This window comes from Aulonocara stuartgranti, assembly GCF_965226115.1.
Source record: "Aulonocara stuartgranti genome assembly, chromosome: 3".
Classification (NCBI taxonomy): Eukaryota; Metazoa; Chordata; class Actinopteri; order Cichliformes; family Cichlidae; genus Aulonocara; species Aulonocara stuartgranti.
Window position 1 is genome coordinate 74,352,512 of NC_138941.1, and position 20,402 is coordinate 74,372,913.

Genomic DNA, 20,402 nt, shown 5'->3' on the forward strand with positions numbered 1-20,402 from the left:
CACTGGTACAGATATGTGGACGACACCTGGGTCAAAATCAAGACACAAGAAGTGGAATCCTTCACTGCGCACATTAACGCTGTGGATAAAAATATCAAGTTCACCAGGGAAAACACAAAGGACAACTGTTTGCCTTTCCTGGACTGCGCTGTGCACATTGAAGAGAACGGCAACCTCAACATCGAAGTTTACCAGAAGCCCACACACACGGACCAGTACCTCCTGTTTGACTCCCATCACCCTTTGGAACACAAACTTGGAGTAATTAGGACCCTACACCACCGGGCAGAACATGTTCCCTCTAAGCCTGAAGGAAAAAAGAAGGAACACACACATGTAAAGGAAGCACTCAAAACGTGCGGCTATCCTAAATGGGCGTTCTTAAAGTCAGCAAAGAGGCACAGAAAAGAAGACCAGACACCAGCGAGGGAGGATAAGAAGGACAGACGCAACAACATTGTCATCCCCTATGTAGCCGGTGTATCAGAAAAACTCAGGAGAGTTTTCTCCAAGCACGACATCCCAGTGTATTTCAGACCCAGCAACACACTCAGACAGAAACTGGTTCACCCGAAAGACAAAACGCCAAAACACAGACTTAACAATGTGGTGTATGCTGTACAGTGCAGCGAGGAATGCCCAGACCTCTACATTGGAGAGACCAAACAGCCACTTCACAAGCGCATGGCACAACACAGAAGAGCCACCTCCACAGGACAAGACTCAGCTGTCCATCTGCATCTTAAGGATAAAGGTCACTCTTTTGAGGATGCCAATGTTCACATTTTGGACAGAGAGGACAGATGGTTTGAAAGAGGAGAGAAAGAAGCCATCTATGTCCACTGTGAGCGACCATCTTTGAACAGAGGCGGGGGTTTACGACACCAACTCTCTGCCATCTATAATCCAGTTTTGAGATCCCTTCCCAGACGCCTTAACGCCCACTCACATCCTGGGCCATCTGATCTCAGGAATTCGCATGATAAGGTGGGGCCAGGTTTCACAATGAGCTCACCCGAAACTCTGGCTGATTGGGACCCACACCCAGTTTCACACCTTGGCTCAGGCGATTAGAGGATCATCAGGGGGTCCTTTTGTTCCTCTGTGGGGGGTTACTCCCACTAGGTTTATATCTGGGACTCTCCACCATTTGACCTTAAACTGAAGAAGCTTCTCGGATGAGAGGTGAAACGTCTTCAAGCAACTTAAAGAAGTCCAGACGCTTTTCTTTCCAAGCTCCTTTGACTTCACTAAAGCTGTTTCTGTGCTGTGCTGAGCTCTGAAACCTGACTGAAACTCTTCAAATAAACCATTCCTCTGCAGATGAGCTGTTAGCTGTTTGACAACTACTCTTTCAAGGATTTTTGATATGAAAGGAAGGTTGGAGATTGGCCTATAATTAGCTAAGACTGCTGGGTCTAGAGATGCTTTTTGAGTAAAGGTTTAACTACAGCCAGCTTGAAGGCCTGTGGTACATAGCTGATTATTAGAGATGGGTTGATCATATTTAAGATCGAAGAATTAATTAATGGCAGGACTTCTTTGAGCAGTTTTGTAGGAATGGGGTCTAAAAGACACGTTGATGGTTTGGAGGAAGTAATTATTGAAGTTAACTCAGAAAGATCAATTGGAGAAAAAGAGTCTAACTTAACATCAATGGTACTAAGAGTAGCTGTGGATAATATTATATCTGTGGGATGATTACTGGTAATTTTTTCTCTAATGATTGAAATTTTATTTGTGAAGAAGTTCATGAAGTCATTACTAGTTAACGTTTAAAGGGATTGTTGGCTCAACAGAGCTCTGACTGTTTGTCAAGTTAATCTGTTCGTATTTTCACATTCAATTTTGTCGCTGTCTGGTTTTCGGCGCGAGATACTAACATCATAAATTGAGGCTGAATTCCGGTGTGTCATAGGTACTGGCTCTAGCAAGAAACTAAAAACATTCTATGTTGAGACTAGAGTTGTAGCCCACATTACATTCCACATTTAACTTTGTCTATGACTGGCTTTTGTGGCAAGAAACTGTGAAACTTGAGCTCAGAGGTTTCTGTGTGTGTTTCTGCGTGTGAGACGCACTCTCTGTGTTTCAGTGCGTTAAATATGAATATGGTGACAGTGGCGGTTGATGTGTTAATTGGAGGACAATATTTCATGATCAAAGGTTGACACCTAGTGGACCTTGTGGATTAGTTCCAGGAGTGGTTTCCCAACCGGTAGATCGGACGCGGCCCGGAGGTAACTAGGGTAGCAACCTTGGGAGTGGAACCCCTAAAAAGCTTGTTCATGGTGTGGCAACCCCCCTGTCCCTGGACGCAGAGGCCGGTCCAACAGCGTTTGGTTAGCTGAGGTGGCGACTTGGGAACTGAGGACTCCCGCATTAGCTACAGAATAACACTGAAACTGCCGTGTAATCACGGGTTTACATTTATTCTGGAATAGAACAAGAGGATATTTTGACATCTAAGGTTGAGTTCTATCATAGGTAAAAAGATTGAATCACTTGCTTCAGTGGTAGAAATTGTTGATTGCTTTGTGCCTGTTCCCTGACGAGTGTGTAAAATTAAAATAATAAGAAAAGAGAGAAAAGAGGGTAATTTGGAGCCACATAAAGATAAGCAGGCGTAATTGGGTGCAATACTCTGGTGTAAAAAAAAAAAAAAAAAAAAAAAAAGTGAGAGGTAAGTAGTGGTGTGAAATATGTTGGGTTTTAAATCTGATGTGGAGAAATGGAGAAATAAAGGGAGAGTGGAGAATTATTTAGAAGCAGCGAGAGGAATGTGTTGTGAGACTGGCGTGCAGTTTGCACTGTAAAGGTGGGCTTGTTGCCTGCTTGTCTATTTAACAGTGATGAAAATGATATTAAATAAATCTCTTAGCGTGTTAATACAGGTGGCTACGGACCTGGACCAACCGCCCACCACAAGCACTGTTAAGTGACGGCTATGTGCAGACAGGAATAGGACCCAAGGTGCAGACTCCAGAGACAAACTTAAACCAAAACAGCTTTAATGCTGAACTCAAACATAACATAACATAACATAACTGGAAAAACTCAAAATAAACTAACACCGGCAGACTGACAAAACACACAGCAAAATAAACGGTAGATCGCAACCCAGACGCAGAGAAACACGGGGCTTAAATACACAGAGGGAGCAATCAGGGAATGGGTAACAGGAGGGAAACACAGCTGGGGCAAATCAGGCCTAACGAGACAAGGGGAAGCAAAACCAGACACATTAACATCAGACATGGACTTTCAAAGTAAAACAGGAAACATGACACAGACTGAACAAAGACACAGACTCGCACGCACTGCAACAGAGGGAACAGAGATGTGGGACCAGGGCAGACACGGATACTGACTGGACACGGGGATATAGCAACTAAGGACACAGAGACGCAAACTAGACAAGGGAATACAGTTGACAGGGGAGACAGAGCAACTAAAGAAGACAGAGACATAAACCATAAGACAGAACTCAAAGAAACCAAAGACTAGAAATTATAAATAATATAATAAACTCAAAAACCATGGGTCAACGACCCAGGCATCCTAACAAGCACAGCGGCCAGAGCAAAATTATAGTAATGGGAACCACACCAAGAATCAGCAGCTGTGGAACCGACAGCAGCGAGAAGAGAAGTAGAGGAGAAATTAAGAGAAGCTGTAACACATAAAATTGGGTTGACATTTGGGGCCAACAGACTTGTGGAGTTTGGAAAGGCGTCCGGAGCATCGCAACAAAAGGTGAAACAAAAACACACACACAAGTAGAGAAATTTTTAAGGAAACGCCTTGTTTGAAAAAAGAAAAAAAAAGCTAAGGCAGTTTAATTTAAATGTATGTACCGGTGTTGTCCTGTCAACTTGGTGGGTTATGAGTGATTATATCGTGAGAAAAAACAAAAAAAAGGGGGAGAGAAGGCTGACACAGGGCCTGGCCCGGTGTTTCTCCCCTCTCTTAATAACACAGCCAACACAACATCATTTTCCTGTTCGTCCATTCCGGTCTGTTTTTTGTTTTTCTTTTTTCTTTTTATGCCCCATTACAGGCTGCTGGAAGCTGAGGCTGACCTGGACTCCTGCTCTCCCCTCTACCATCTTTGACGTGACCCTGACCAAACGCTGCAGGAGCTGGACCCACAACAACAATCTGAAAATGTCAACAGTGCTGCAGGAAAAGGATCTCATGCAGCGGAGACGGAGAGACTACACGGGGGAGATTTCCAGACAGCTTCAGCTGACAGAGCTGTGACGAGACGCCCATTAAGCCCGGATGAAAAGTGAGGCCGAGCAACATAATGCTGACCTTGATAACTCTGCATTTTTATTATTTTTTTGCCTGTCCCGTTTGGTTCTTTTGCCATCAGAATTAAATTAAAACTAAAGGCAAAGAAAGATGCCCAACGGATTTACTTTACCAAATGGACCATCCCAGCCTTGCTGTAATGGTCTATTTGATTCACCTTTTATTGTTTATTTTATTTTATTTTCACTTGCTAAATACGGGACAGACTTGACTGAGGAAAAGAACGGGGAGAAAGAAAGAGGGAAAGTAAAAAGGGGGGAGAAGAGGGACGGGGATAAAGGGCAAAAAACAAAAACCAACAAAATAAGCAGACAAAAAATACATATATCAATCACCTGGATCACCTGTTGAGAAAGAAAAAAGAAAACAAGCAGAAGAAAAAGAGAGCAATAGAATAAAGAGCAATAGTGTGGGTGATTGGGGTGGAGCGGGAAGAGGGAGGCAGCTGGAGCTGGGGAGGGAAGGAAGGGAGGGGCAAGTGACCCCTCTCTGGGGCCAGCTCCCCTGCTGACCCCAGAAGGAGCTACTGAGGTCAAAAGCCACCTCAGAACGATCAAAACACAGAAGAAGATGCAGGTTTCACCTGCGGTGAGCATGGACACTGGAGAAAGGACTGCCCCAATTGTGGTCAGAACCAGGATGGACAGAACTTTGAGCAGCAGCAATAGGGCTTTGGAGTTGACGTCACGCCACAATGCATTGTGGGAGCGTGGCACCATTTTCGGGGTCTACAAATCAAAAGAAACACACTTTGTTGGAACAACGATTACAAGATGCTTAAAAGCAGCTCAATAGAGAACGGACTGTATAGAGACCGATTGCGTCCAGAGGCGAAGCGACGGTACTCTCAGAAAATAGCGTGCATTGGAAATGTGGACCCGTATGAAATACGGCCGTGGAGTAGAAACCCTGAAGACCAACCGCTATTGACGTAGCCTGATATATTTCATACCTTATCTGTGGAATCAGCGCGTACAAGTCGTCATTCAAACAAAGGTAAGTCAGCTCGAGTACAGCGTGTGAAATGCGTTTGATTTCCCTGCAAACATTCCGATTACTGCAGCATAAATTCATTCATGAGGGGAAATTACAGTGAGAACATGTGGAGGCTGTTAGGTGGATAACATAGTGAGTTCAGTGCATTGATGAGACACTGTCCTGAAGGATTTAGTTATTCTCTATGGTTAAAGAAATTGCAATGATTTATTAATGTTTATTATAAATAATTCTAATTATACATCTTGCTTCCATATTTGTATCCTGTGTCACTAAAAATACATTTTATTTTAGTTTTATACTTTGATTAATGACCTGCAGAATCTCCTTATCATATTAAGTGGTTCATAATTGTCACTTTATACTTTCTCCATCGCTAAAGTGATGATATCCTCGCATTACATGCTTTAGGTTCATTTTCTGCAGGCAGGTTTCTGACAGAACAGGCAGATTTAGACTATAACCTGCAGCGTTCTATAGATGGACACATAAAGAAATGAAAAATTACATGTGTGTGCTAACTTTCTAGACACTTTAAATGAACTTTGTGTGTGTTTCAGGTCCTGCACTGTCAAAGACTGAATGAACCAGCATTGCAGCCATGGGTCACTGTGAGCATCACAGGGAAGGTTGAAGCCGCCCGCTGCACCTGTATGGCCGGAGTCGCAGAGACCTGCACCCACGTCGCTGCTCTTCTGTCTAAAGTAGACGGAACAGTGTTGATCCGTGGCACAAGGACTGTTACAGATGAACCTGCATACTGGGTTTTGCCTGGTAATATGACCAAGATACAGCCAGAGGTTGGCCATAAGATAGACTTCTCCTCTTCAGCTGCCCAAAAAAAGGCTCTTGATCAAAACATAAACAGACCATCTGTATTGAAAGGTAAAAGGAGCTGTCCCCAAAACAGAAAAACCCCACCTGCTACTGTGGAGGAGTCGTCACTGCTATAATGCCATAATGTTTTATCTAGGGGTCTAGATTTATGCCTGTAGTGCACTGCTGTGTAAATAATTTGCATTTACTGAATATGTACTGACTGAGTCCCACTGTTCAAATGTTGAATAAAGAAACAAACTAATTTTTGCCTCTTTTTTTTTATTAAAACCACTTAATAGAACATCACATCAGGTACACTTCACCATCTTATCCAGAAGGGTCACCTCTTCACCCTCACATGGAAGAAGTAATCTGATTGGCATGGTGGTATGTTTGAAGCAGGTCCCTCGTGTAGCGCTGGAAACCAGTCACGATGTTTCATCCATTTCATCGGCTGGTTTGCTGCAATAATGCCAAATAATTAGCAACTCCATAAATAGAAGGTAGTTCTGCACTCAGTAGGATGTTTGTTCTAATTTGCTATGACCTCAGAGTGCATCAAAAACAAAACTAATAGGCTATAAAGAGTGATATGAACATATTTAGAACTTACCGGAATGAAAATGTCTGGAGCACCAACAGATATCTGGAGATGGAAGAGAACTGCACGTCAGCTCGTCTCACAGCTGCTATCAAGGCTGGACGCCTTCGTTTGGTAACATCGATACACGAGCTGCCTCATGTTGCTTCCAGGTTGGGAAAGAATTGAAAGATAAACCCTTTTCAAGCTTATTCCCGTGCCGGTCGTGCGAGCGAACATTGCAGCCGACCACACAGCAAGAACGAACCATGGCTATGCTTTCGCTCCTTTTTCACTTAGACCCCCAAAATGGCGGATCGGGCCAAAATCCTTTCCACGCCCACCCCCGTGACATCACGCTCCAAAGCCCTATGGTCACAAACAGACTGAAAAGGAGGAGGGCAGGACCCCAGGGCACGCTTCAGGCCACAGCCTGAAGCGTGCCCTGGGGTCCGGGCATCTGACAAGGATGCCCCCTGGGCGCCTCCTGGGTGAGGTGTTCCAGGCATGTCCCACCGGGAGGAGGCCCCGGGGCAGACCCAGGACACGCTGGAGAGATTATATCTCTCGGCTGGCCTGGGAACGCCTTGGTGTTCCCCCCGGATAAGCTGGAGGAGGTGGCTGGGGAGAGGGAGGTCTGGGCCTCTTTGCTTAGGCTGCTGCCCCCGCGACCCGGCCTCGAATAAAGCGGATGAAGATGGATGGATGGAAAAACAAGAGAGAAAAGCCGATCAGCTGATCATTGATCAGTTTCATGATTGAAGTAGCAACAGGATTGAAGTAGCAACAGGAGAGGGGGGGGGGTGGGATAAGAGAAGAGGCAGCTGTGCAGCGTAACGACAGAATAAATCCAGCTTTGTGTCTTTTTTTCATTCTGGCTGAAGTCCGGGACAAACTGTGTTCCTTTTCACCTCAATACGAAACGCGTGATATTTTCTCTGAATACGAGACAATTCCGTCTTTTTACGGGACGGTTGGCAACTCTACTAACTAACCTTATGAATAAAATAAAGTTCACTATCACTAACATCATAGCACCCACCCAGCTGTATATAAACTCCATCATACTAGCTAGTACGCAGTACGAGTTATTGTAACTGACCGTAAAAATTCAGCACAATGAAAATAAACTCCACCAAAACTTGATTTATATCTGACCCAGATAGACTGCTTCTTACCTGAAGTTCAGTTCACCTGACACTCGGACTTGTCGCCTTAGGCCCCTCCTCCTCTTCCTGCCTCCCGTTTCCCTCATCCACCTGCTGGCCTCTGTGGAAGCTCCGCCATAGCCACCACCAACGAACTGAGTTATTTTTACACACTGGCCAGCATCTGGCCAATCCACCACCTTTCAAAAACAAAACTCCATCGGCCCATAAAAACAAAAAATCACCAGTTTTCCAGGTGGAAAACAGGAGGAGTGATACACCTGCTGTTGGCAGGCCTGCAGGTTATTTTTTAAAAATGCCTTAGCTGCATTTAACTTTGTTATTTGCAAAATGTTTGGATAGGTTTTAAAATTTACAATAAATCTGTAAATCTACAGCATCTGCATCACTAGTAGCAGTGCACCAATTCCCTGATCCCATGTTTTGACTGACAAAGATCCATCAAAAAAATACCAATCAGTAATTCCTCACCTTTGACCATGGGGCAGATTGCTAGACCACAGTGCAGCATCCGATACTGTTGGCCATAATATTCTAATAGAGCAATTGGTGATTATCAAAAACTTACAAAGACTAACATTTTCAGATGAGATAAAGACCGCCAAAAGTTGATTCTGTTCATCTGGACGTAGCGTTTTGTGGGAGAAACGTTTCGTCACTCATCCAAGTGACTTCTTCAGTCTCAGCTGACTGAAGGTTTCAATCTTATAAACAGTACATTTGCATAATGACAGAAACCAGCCCACTGAAGGAACAATGGGCTGGGAGGTCAGTTCCTTAATCTTAATTATGCAAATTCTCATGACCATTGATCAACGACCACTGATCAAAGACCACTGATCAATGGCCATGAGTACCATTCACAGAGAGTTGGGGAATGGCTACAATCACAGCATTGTAAGATGGTGACAGATGTACCCTTAGGCCCCCTCCTCTATTCAGAGATGGTCTTTCCTTTTTCACATAAATGTCCTCCTTGACTCTGCACTCAAACCAGCGTTCCTCCCTGTCCAGGATGTTACATCCCCATCATTGAAAGAGTGTCCACTGGCCTGTAGGTGTAAATAGACTGCAGAGTCCTGGCCTGACGAGGTGGCTCTTCTGTGTTGTGCCATCCGCTTCGCCAGAGGTTGTTTGGTTTCCCCAATGTATAAATCCTGGCAATCCTCCTGCACTTAACAGTGTACACTATGTTACTCTGTTTGTGTCGGGGGACCTGATCCTTGGAGTGGACCAATTTTTGGCGCAGCGTGTTTTGGGGTTTAAAAGCCACAGACACCCGGTGTTTAGAAAAAATGCATCTCAACTGCTCCGATACTCCTGACACGTACGGGATCACTACAGGTTTTCGCTTGGGCAGCGGTTGTCCTTCTCTCCTGGATCGGCTGGAGCTTTCTTTAGGCGCCTTCCCAGCTTTGACAAAAGTCCAGCTGGGATAACCACATTTACTCAGGGCCTTCTTGATGTGCTGTTCTTCTGCCTCTCTGGCCGCTGTGTCAGTGGGGATGGTGTTCGCTCTGTGTTGTAGCGTCCTGATGACACCCAGTTTGTGCTCCAGTGGATGATGAGAGTCAAACCTTAGATACTGATCCGTATGTGTAGGTTTACTGGCCACATCAGTTTTAGATGTCCCCCATTACTGATGGAAATCTCACAGTCTAAGAAGGCTAACCTGCCACTTTTCATATCATCCCTTGTGAATTTGATGTGTCGGTCCACCGAGTTAATGTGATCCGTGAAGTGTGGTACGTCCTGAGATTTGATTTTCACCCAGGTGTCATCCACATATCTGAACCAATGGCTTGGTGCTGTTCCAGGGTAGGATAGCAAAGCCCTCTTTTCCACTTCTTCCATGTACAAATTGGCCACGATGGGTGAAACTGGGAGCCCATGGCACACCCATGTTTCTGCCTGTAGAACTGACCCTTGTATATGAAGTAGGTGGAATGAAGACACAGTTCAAACACACTTGGTCGATGCTGAGAGCGGTCCTGTTGCTGAGGTTGGGGTCATCCTGTAATCTCTTACGGACTATCTCCAACGCTTCCGTGACTGGGATGCAAGTGACGAGAGATGTAACGTCGTATGAGACCATGGTTTCATCTGCCTCCATAATGACACCTCTCTCCTTCTCAACAAAATCCAGGGTGTTCTGGATGTGGTGTTCAGAGCTGCCCACCAGTGGGTTGAAGATCGAAGCCAGAAACTTGGAGATGTTATAGTTGACAGAGTTGATCATGCAGACAATCGGTCTTAAAGGTGCACCTTGTTTGTTTATCTTTGGTAAACCATACAGGCTCAGTGTAGACTCCCCTGGGTACAGCCTGTGGTATGAGGTCCGGTCAATAGCCTTGTCTTGTTCTAACTGCTTCAGACAGTCTATCAGCCTCTTCCTGTAGCCACTTCCTGGGTCTCGTTTCAGGAGCTCATAAGTATTTTCATCACCGAGTAGTGACGAAATCTTCTCATGAAATCTTTCTGGTTTAGCAATACTGTGCACCGACCCTTGTCTGCCGGAAGGATGATAATGTTGTTGTCATCACCAGAGATGGGCAGTAACGCGTAACGCGTTACTGTAATCAGATTACTTTTTTCAAGTAACGAGTAAAGTAAGGGATTACTATTGCAAAATCGGTAATTAGATTACCGTTACTTTCCTGTAGGAACGCTGCGTTACTGCGTTACTAAAACCGTGATTTTTTTGCGAGAATGTCTCATGACAGTGACGTAAGCGAGGGCGCCGTTAGTGACAACAGCTGTGTACAGATCAACAATGGATCATATATCGATTGTGGGAGAGAGTATGAGCGTGCAGCGTTTAAAGCGTGGAAGTACTGACCTTACTTTGAGTTTGATTCCATAAAAAGTGACAAACACATTAGTGTCCATTGTGCGTGGGAAGAAAACTTCTTTTTACAGCGAAAAAAACCCCTGAACTTCCGAGCAAGCACCGAGTAGCTACGACGTGATGGGAAACTCACAGAGAAACTCACGGATTCTTCAACTGACCGCGGCACACCTGCACCAGGGTAAACCTCCGCCTACCGTAGTCCTGCTTTACAGGTGAAAATAGAGCAAAAGGACCGCTAGTCTTTGACTTATTTTCTGCTGTGTTTTACTTGCATCTATTTGAAAGAGTGAGTGTAAACACAAAAAATATTTTATTTTATGTGCTGGAATGTGCAGAAAATAGGTTTAAATGTTAAACTAATTTATTCCAGTCAGTGAATGTTGCATATAATTAAATTTTTGCTTGATGCATCAAGTTAAAAGATTAAAACTGATAAAACAAGTTAAAAAGAGACTTTTCCATTTGATTACATTTTGCATGATGGATTATGTAGAAAAAGTAGAATTGGGCTGAGAGATCTATCGCTTTATCACCTCTTCAGGTTGTAAATCGTGTTTTTAAAAAGTAACTAAGTAACTAAGTAATTAATTACTTTTGAAAATAAGTAATCAGTAAAGTAACGGGATTACTTTTTGGGGGAAGTAATCAGTAATTAGTTACTGATTACTTTTTTCAAGTAACTTGACCAACACTGGTCATCACTAAGTGATGTGAGTGCCTTCCTCTCCTCCATGCTGATGTTGGATGCTGGGGGCATCCAACATCACAGTCTCAGCTGACTGCAGATTTGGGGAAACCTGCAGTCAGATGAGACTGAAGAAGTCACTTGGATGAGTGATGAAACGTTTCTCCCACAAAATGCTACGTCCAGATGAACAGAATCAACTTTTGGAGATTTACTTTCCTGGATGATTGAGAATGCATCAAGATGAGATAAAGACATTAAGCAAAGGAAGACCATAACCTGAGAGCAACAAAATGTACACCTTGGATCCTTTCTTGGACAAAGACAATGCGCTCAACTTGGGAGGAAGGCTACAACACTCATTGCTTCCAAACACATTCAAACATCCAACTGTCATTCCAAGAGAGCATCATATTACAAAACTCATAATCGCTCACTGTCACGAAATGATAAATCATCAAGGAAAGAGCTTCACAATGAGCAAAATACAGTCCAGCGGTTATTGGATTCCCAAGCTAAGTCAAACAGTATCAGACTACATCCGTCAGTGTGTGTTATGTCTGAGACTAAGGAGAGCTGTGGAAGGACAAAAAATGAAAGATCTCCCCACAGAAAGAGTCGAACACTCTCCGCCTCTCACATACTGTTGTATGAATGCATCTTGCTTTCCACAACTTTCTAACAGTAGAATTAACATGAACTGGGCGTTCTACAGTAGACATCTTATGTGAACGCTCACCCTTTTTACTAAGGTTTTTCTCTGAAATGGTTATTTTGACCTTTCTGTTCTTATTTGTCATTCCCATACTCCACCTGCGTGACCTTTGTTTTCTTTTCTTGCTTGTTTGGTTAGGAATGGGTCAAAAACACTAAGAAGTTAAAATGCAATGAAATATTAGTTGTTGCATATACAAAGATATAATTATTGTTAAGTTACCTGTTTAGAAATTATTTGTGTTTTATTTCTGTGTCTACCTCTTACATTGGTTCGTTGTCTGATACATGGCAAGGAGTAATAAAAATCATTCAACAACCATCAGTTCTGGCCTTCTCAGTTTGACTGGATGCTACAATCAGCATAACAATGAAATGAAATGAAATGTTGCACAGTCAATCATCCGTTTGGCTCTTTAGTTTGAAGAGTTCAAAGCAGCAGCAGAGAATCTAAAGTGTGTCACACAGCACCAAGTTTCCTTTGGTCACATATGAAATGTGAGTCCGAGCTTCAGCTACACAACAACACACACAGCAGCTGATTGTAACATGAGCTCATCTGAAAGGCACCAAGAAGAATCCAGAGATTTGAAAGTTGCTGCTTTGGATTGTTAGTTTGATCTGAATCAGAATCCAGTGTTTGATGGAAATCTCCTCCTGCTGCACTTCAACACATTAAAGAGAGAGAGATGAAAGAAAAGCTGATGATGAGAGAGAGAGAGGAAGGTGTACTTACCGTGCAGGAGGATCACAAACACCACAAACATCTTCATGTTCCTGTCAGACTCAGAGACTCTTTAAAAGCCCTTCAGGACATCAGCTCACAGCAGCTTCACTTTCCTCTGCTGATCATCTACTGACACTCTCACACTGCTTCAGACGGGACATGAGGCTGACGGCTACAGTACCCACTGTGACCATGTCACTGTTGATCCACAGAGTTAAATCAAAGCCTGTGAGGAAAAGTGTGAGCAGACGGGTCATTAAGGTGTGTCACAGATCATTTACAGCCTGACTCGACCAAACTTCAGCAAAGCAGCAATAAAATGTAAACTTTGCTAAGAAACAAAATAAACTTGTTAATGTTTAATTTTGGTTCTTGAATCACGAGTTTACAGTTTCAGGTCGGTGTTACAGTCTGTATGTAGAGAATAACTTTGACCTTCACACAGAAACTCAAACTCTGATAAATTGAACCTGCAGCCGAGCAGGTCAGGACTTCCTGTAAGATCTTAGTTTTTACTCTCTGATGGTTTAACTTCAGCTTTTCAGCACATTTATTTAAAATTACAGTCAAAGCCAATAAAAAACTTTAAACCAGCTCCAGGTTTTATGTTTTTCATTCATTTAGTGTAATTAAATAAGTGAACAGCCTCACCCTGTGTAAACATGTCCTTAATTCCAGATAATAGAATAGAATAGAATGCCTTTGTTGTCACTGTACAGTTGTACAATGAGATACAGAGCATCTCCTATTCAGTGTAAACATGCTGTGGTGGGGGGGGGGGGGGGGGGTTACAGCTCTGCAGTGCTATATACATATGGACAGTATTAACATAGGGAAAAAGATATATATATATATATATATATATATATATATATATATATATATATATATATATATATATATACTGCACTCCACCAATGATACTGGTATCAATATTGAACCGTTCGATACAGTGCTTTCGGTTCGGTACGCATATGTATCGAACAATACAAAATAAATTTTTAATTTATTTTATCAACTTTCCTTCTGACGATGCTGTCTGTGTTTTTTTTTTTCAAGTCAAGTCAAGTCAACTTTATTTGTCAATTCTGCCACATGTACAGGACATACACAGAATAGAAATTGCGTTACTCTCAAACCCTAGTGATTAGAAAAATGCAATAAAATAATTAAAAAGTAAAAATTTAAATAAATACAATACAATTTTACGTATAACAAAAAAAAGCTATGCAATATACAATATACAATATTCAAGTAAGAAGGCATAGTGGTGCAAAATAGACAAATAGTGCAAATGGGGATTTAGTAGTGTACGGTAAGAGATAGTGTAACAACAAAGTCTTATGAGGTCCAATGCTTAAGCAGTCCAATGCTCCACAAAGTGACTGGAGCAGGCCAGTGAGTGCGTCAGAGAGTGAGTGTGTGTGTGTGTGTGTGTGTGTGTGTGTGTGTGTGTGACAGAGTTCAGTGAGACCGTGGAGGAGAAGAGGGGAGAGGGGGGCAGAATCGGGAGGGAGTTTAGCTTCCTGACAGCCTGATGGATGAAGCTGTCCTTCAGTCTGCTGGTCCTGGCCTGGAGACTCCGCAGTCTCCTCCCTGACGGCAGCAGCTTGAAGAAGCTTTGCATTGGGTGCGTGGGATCAGCCGCTATGCAAAGGGCTTTTTTAGTGAGACGGGTGCTGTAAATGTCCTGGAGGGAGGGGAGAGAGACACCAATGATCCTCTCTGCAGCTCTCACTATGCGTTGGAGGGTTCTATGGCAGGACGCATTGCAGGCTCCAAACCACACAGTGATGCAGCTCGACAGGATGCTCTCGATGGTGCCTCTGTAGAAAGTGTACATGATGGGGGCTGGAGCTCCTGCTCTTCTTAGTTTGCGGAGAAAGAAGAGACGCTGCTGTGATTTCTTGGCCAGTGCTGTGGTGTTGTACGTCCAGGAGAGATCCTCTGTGATGTGCACACCCAAGAACTTGGTGCTGCTCACTCTCTCCACAGACGCTCCGTCAATGGTCAGAGGAGCATGTTGGGTGTGCATTCTCCTGAAGTCCACAACAATCTCCTTCGTCTTCTCCACATTCAGAGAGAGATTGTTGTCAGCACACCACGTGGCCAGGCGTCTCACCTCACTTCTGTAGTCGGTCTCATCCCTGTTGCTAATGAGACCCACCACCGTTGTGTCGTCCGCAAACTTGATGAAGAGGTTGGAGCTGTATGATGGAGTGCAGTCATGGGTCAGCAGAGTGAAGAGGAGGGGGCTCAGCACACATCCCTGCGGGGCCCCCGTGTTTAAAATGATGGTGCTGGATGTATTACTGCCGACCCGTACTGCTTGAGGTCTTCCGGTGAGGAAATCCAACAGCCAGTTGCACAGTGAGGTGTTGAGCCCCAGCTGGACCAGTTTTTGAGTGAGCTGTTGGGGGATTATAGTGTTGAATGCTGAACTGAAGTCTATGAACAGCATTCGAACATATGAATCTTTTTTGTCCAGGTGTGTGAGTGCTGAGTGGAGTGCAGTGGAGATGGCATCATCGGTTGAGCGATTGGGCCGATACGCAAACTGGAAGGGGTCCAGGGAGGGGGGCAGGACAGTCTTGATGTGCTGCATGACTAGTCGTTCGAAGCACTTCATCAGGATGGGAGTAAGTGCAACAGGACGGTAGTCATTAAAGCAGGAGGGAGATGACTTTTTTGGAACCGGAATGATTGTGGTGGCTTTAAAACATGTGGGGACGACAGCCTGGATGAGTGATATGTTGAAGATGTCTGTGAAGACATCAGTGAGTTCCACTGCACAGTGTTGAGCGCTCAGTGGATCTGCGCTGGACAGTGCAGCCTAGGCGGAGTAGTCGAACGCAGATTCACTGAGCGCAGGGCAAGCTAGCGAGACAGAAGTTAAGCTCTCCTTGCAACATGGCAAATTGAACCTCCCCCACCCTCATTCAGATCTGGCGTTTGGAACTATTTTGGTTTTCATGTGACGTATGACCCTGAAGGTAAGCGCGTCATGGACTAAAGTAAAACAGTATGTTGGATGTGCCATGCAATGCTCAATTACATGGGTGGGAACTAGTGTGTTAGCGCAGTTAGCTCGTTAACGTGTTGGCCGTCCAGCCCCATGCACGGAGCGATCCGCGGTAGCTCGTTAACGGAGATTTGCCGTGTTGTGGCGTTAACGTCATTTCAACGAGATTTACGCTGACAGCACTAGTGGGAACACAACGAATATGACTGCACATTTACTCCGACATCATCCTAGTGCAAAGACAAGTGGAAGCAGACAAAAACAACAAGCACGCATGCTACAAACTTTACCCGAGTCATTTAGACAGCCGTTAGCACATGATTCTCCTTATGGGGACCATCCATCCATCGTCAGTGTTGGGGAGTAACGGAATACATGTACCGCCGTTACGCATTTAAAATACAAAATATGAGTAACTGTATTCCGTTACAGTTACCGTTTAAAAAGGTGGTATTCAGAATACAGTTACTTTGTTGAAATAAATGGATTACACTGCGGTACTTTCCTGTTTCATATTGTCGCGGGTCAGGACTGTTTGGGTTTGTTTGACAGCTACGTTCTGTTGTTCCAGGCGGCAGCGTTACGGTTGCCATGGTTACAGGGCGACGCTCTCTCTCTCTCTCTGCGACTGTGTGTTTCCTGGGTGAGAGAGCGCCTTTTCGTTGTTGTTGTTGTTGTGCTAAGCTAACAGGCAGAATGCTACAAGCATAGCTCTAAAGAATGTAGCATCATGGGCAGTGTAGTCCGTGTTGCAGGGAGAATGTACTGCCATACACGTTATGGGTCTGTGAGCGCGAGGAGGGAGAAAAAGGCGAGTGGAAAGGTACGAGTTGTTATCGAGGAAAAACGGGAGCTGGAAGCATGTAAATATAATAATAACCACTGCAGCCAAGAAGAGAGCCTGACGAGCCCAGTTGTAAGTAAGCTATTAAGACTCGACTGTACACCGTGTTCGTGTTTTCCTCTGAAACAATAAGTTCCGTTGGAGCAGCCTTTCAACACCTCTCTCTGTCTCTCGCAAGAAAAGTTGACCCACACAACAAAGTAAAGCTATTTTTCGGCTACGAGCCGACAGGGACCCCGCCGTATTAGTCAGAGGTCCCTTTACTACAGTTCGGAGTCGCGGACCTTCAGTAATAGTAATAAATCACACAGCAATAGTACATTCACGTTGTTGTAAAAAGCATGATAATATATTAAGTAATCCAAAGTATTCAGAATACGTTACTGTCATTGAGTAATGTAACGGAATACGTTACAGAATACATTTTGGGGCATGTATTCTGTATTCTGTAATGGAATACGTTTTAAAAGTAACCTTCCCAACACTGTCCATCATCATCCGCTTTATCCGAGGCCGGGTCGCGGGGGCAGCAGCCTAAGCAAAGAGGCCCAGACCTCCCTCTCCCCAGCCACCTCCCCCAGCCTATCCGGGGGAATACCAAGGCGTTCCCAGGCCAGCCGAGAGATATAATCTCTCCAGCGTGTCCTGGGTCTGCCCCGGGGCCTCCTCCCGGTGGGACATGCCTGGAACACCTCACCCAGGAGGCGCCCAGGAGGCATCCTTGTCAGATGCCCGAACCACCTCAGCTGGCTCCTCTCGATGTGGAGCAGCAGCTGCTCTACTCTGAGCCCCTCCCGGATGGCCGAACTTCTCACCCTATCTCTAAGGGAGAGGCCAGCCACCCTTCGGAGGAAGCTCATTTCTGCCGCTTGTATCCGCGAGCTCCTTCTTTTGGTCACTACCCACAGCTCGTGGCCATAGGTGAGGGTAGGGACGTAGATCGACCGGTAAATTGAGAGCTTCGCTTTTACACTCAGCTCCCTCTTCACCACGACGGACCGGTGCAGCGTCCACATCACTGCAGCTGCAGCCCCAATCCGTCTGTCGATCTCCGGCTCCCTTCTCCCATCACTCGCGAACAAGACCCCGAGATACTTGAACTCCTCCACTTGGGGCAGGAACTCATCGCCGACCCGAAGTGGGCACCTTATGGGGACCTGATATGTTTAATATGCTGCTGAGAATATAGCCCAGAAGAAGCGTATAGTATAGCTTTTATTTTGGAAAGAGACATTTCTCTGTAATGAACTCTCTTTTCCAAAGATGAGTGATTCCTCAATCAGATACAGGGCTCGCAAAATCGCTAGCCTGACCTCCTGGGGCTAGCGATTTTTCCAGTCGGGCTACCAAAATCTATCTCTGCCCTGCCCGTCAGCCTATCGCAGGAAGGAAAAATATATGTCAATGCTTTTGCATTCTTTCGGAAATGTAGCTGGGTAATTATGTCATTGGCATCGGTGAGCCACTGTCAATATGTGACATATTGAAATCGCGTTTGAATTTGCGCTTGTTTTTTGCTTTCACTTGTTTCACTTTGCAATCGTGCGAACTGTGTATAGAGAGCGACAGCACTGATTGGTGAGTGATGATAATTTGTGCACCAATTCCTCTGACATCGTCTTATTAATCGTTAGCTTACTATGCAAACATGACAAGTGAAATCTCCCGCAGCAAGCTTAAACATGTGAGAGGTTGATCGCGCAGAGAATCGCTGAGCTTATGTGAGTGCGTGTGTAAAAGCAGCAGGATATATATTGTAGCGGGTAAGGGCTGTTCGGGGTTCTGTTTGTACAGTTATGTTTTGTTTATGTTGCCATAGTGACGGGTGACGCCCTCTCGCTGCGACGGTGTGTCCTTCCGGGGTCAGAGGGCGCCCTGTGTGTTGTTGTTGTTGTTGTTGCTGTGCTGTTGCCGCGCTGAGCAGTTAGCTAGCGGCAGTGTTCTTCTGCAGATGTCAATAAACGGCTGTGCTCCCTGGCTAGCTCACGGGAAGCAAGACCAAACGATACCTCCGTCTCCTCCTTGTCTGAGCTCGCCACAATATTTTAGTTCTGCTGAGCCAAATAAGACAGGTCAGGGTGAAGAAGTGACAGCCAAAGAAAAGCTTACCACAAAACGGAGAAGTTATGACAAATCAGACTATAAGGCAAAAAGAAAGTGCAGCTTTATGGTTTCATGGACAAAAGAATTTCTGTGGCTGCAATATGACGAGCTAAATAACCAGGGCTGCACATAAGTGGTCCGCAGGTGTGCATTCGCTGTCAAAATAAAAAACGGGCACAAGATAAGAAGTTGCAATGCATGTTTGCATACATAAGATTTTCAGGAGGACAGACATTTGTTTAGAACTCTTAAAGATGTCGAAGAAGCAAGCTCCTTTAAGCAATTACTGTGATGTTCCTCCATCTCCAAAGAAATGTCAGAAGGAGTCCGAACCACAAAAGAAGCGCGTATTCTCGGAAAAGTAGTTGCAGGAGGTGAGCTGCCTTCAAACAAATGATGAACGCACAGAGATGTGGTGCGGAATGTGCCGTGAAAATTTAATAAATGACAAATTAAAAAGGCATGAACATTTTTTTTTTGTATCGAAAAAATGTCCATCAGGGAGGGGAGAGGACAGCCGATGATCTTTTGTGCTGTCTTGACCACACTCTAAAGCCTCACTCTATCTGCCTTGGTGCAGCTGCCGTACCATACTGTGATGCAGTAGGTTAGCAGGCTCTCAATGGACGAGCAGTAGAAGGTCAGGAGCAGGTTGGAGTTCAGCTTGTACTTCCTGAGGACTCTCAGGATGTTGTCTGTCCAGGAGATGTCAGCAGTAATGAGGACACCAAGGAACCGGAAGCTGTGGACCTTCTCCACACACTCCCCGTTGATGTGAAGGGGGCCAAGTCAGTGCTGTGGCTGTGTCTCCTGAAGTCAACAATGAGCTCTTTGGTTTTCTTAGTGTTCAGTGCCAGGTTGTTTTCTGAACACCATGCTGCCAGCTTCAGGACTTCCTCTCTGTTCTCTGCCTCGTCTCCCTTCGAGATGAGTCCGATTACCGTGGTGTCATCAGCAAACTTGATGATGAGAGTGTTGTTGTGGGTCGAATGTGATGCTGTTAATGAAACACTTTGAATCAAAGCTGAAAGTCACATGTTGACCGTGCAGCTCCACACAGGATCTAAATAAAGGCTTTACTGAAGAATCGATGCCTCGTTTTACACGCAAAGCTTCTCAAAGAAGAAACAAAGAAGAAGACGCAGTCAGTGAATGTGACACAGACACATGAAGAAGTCAGACAGGTGGAGTAAAGCTGAGCTCTGATCCTGGCAGAGGGTAAAATCAATGGTTAACTTCTACAGTATCAAAATCCGTGTTAACGACAGAGACGTTTTTACGGCTCAGAATGGACTTCAGTCTTTTTTGGCTGTGACAGAAAGCACACATGCTAACACTGATATCTGTATCCTGGTCCCGGTGACTTCAGAGTCAATAAAACTGACCCTGCAGCTTCTGTTTGCCCGGTGTCTCTGAAAATGCTTCCACAGAACTCAGCTGTGGGTGATTCTGAGATCACACCTGCTCATGATAAAGATCATAAGATTATATTTGAGATATTTTGTGTAGTCATGCAGAGAAGGAGTGAGAAGTGTGGGCAGAGTGAGTGAGATGAGCCTGAGGGAGCTTCACATG

General features: G+C 44.7%; 2 protein-coding genes across 5 annotated transcripts in view; one reads left to right on the forward strand and one right to left on the reverse strand.

Moving 5' to 3' along the window:
* The window catches only part of LOC309703515 (butyrophilin-like protein 2), a 227,160-nt gene extending 214,083 nt beyond the window's left edge, over positions 1 to 13,077 (reverse strand). For all 4 annotated transcript variants that reach the window (XR_014275914.1, XR_014275915.1, XM_082528406.1 and 1 more), the window contains exon 1: positions 12,868 to 13,077. Coding sequence is in view for 2 of the 4 variants with exons in the window: in XM_082528406.1 (XP_082384532.1) it covers positions 12,868 to 12,904 (37 nt within the window). In the remaining 2 variants the exon portion in view is untranslated. The remainder of the gene's footprint in view (positions 1 to 12,867) is intronic.
* The window catches only part of ephb4b (eph receptor B4b), a 230,111-nt gene that overhangs the window by 140,464 nt on the left and 69,245 nt on the right, over positions 1 to 20,402 (forward strand). The gene's annotated exons all lie outside the window — the stretch shown is intronic.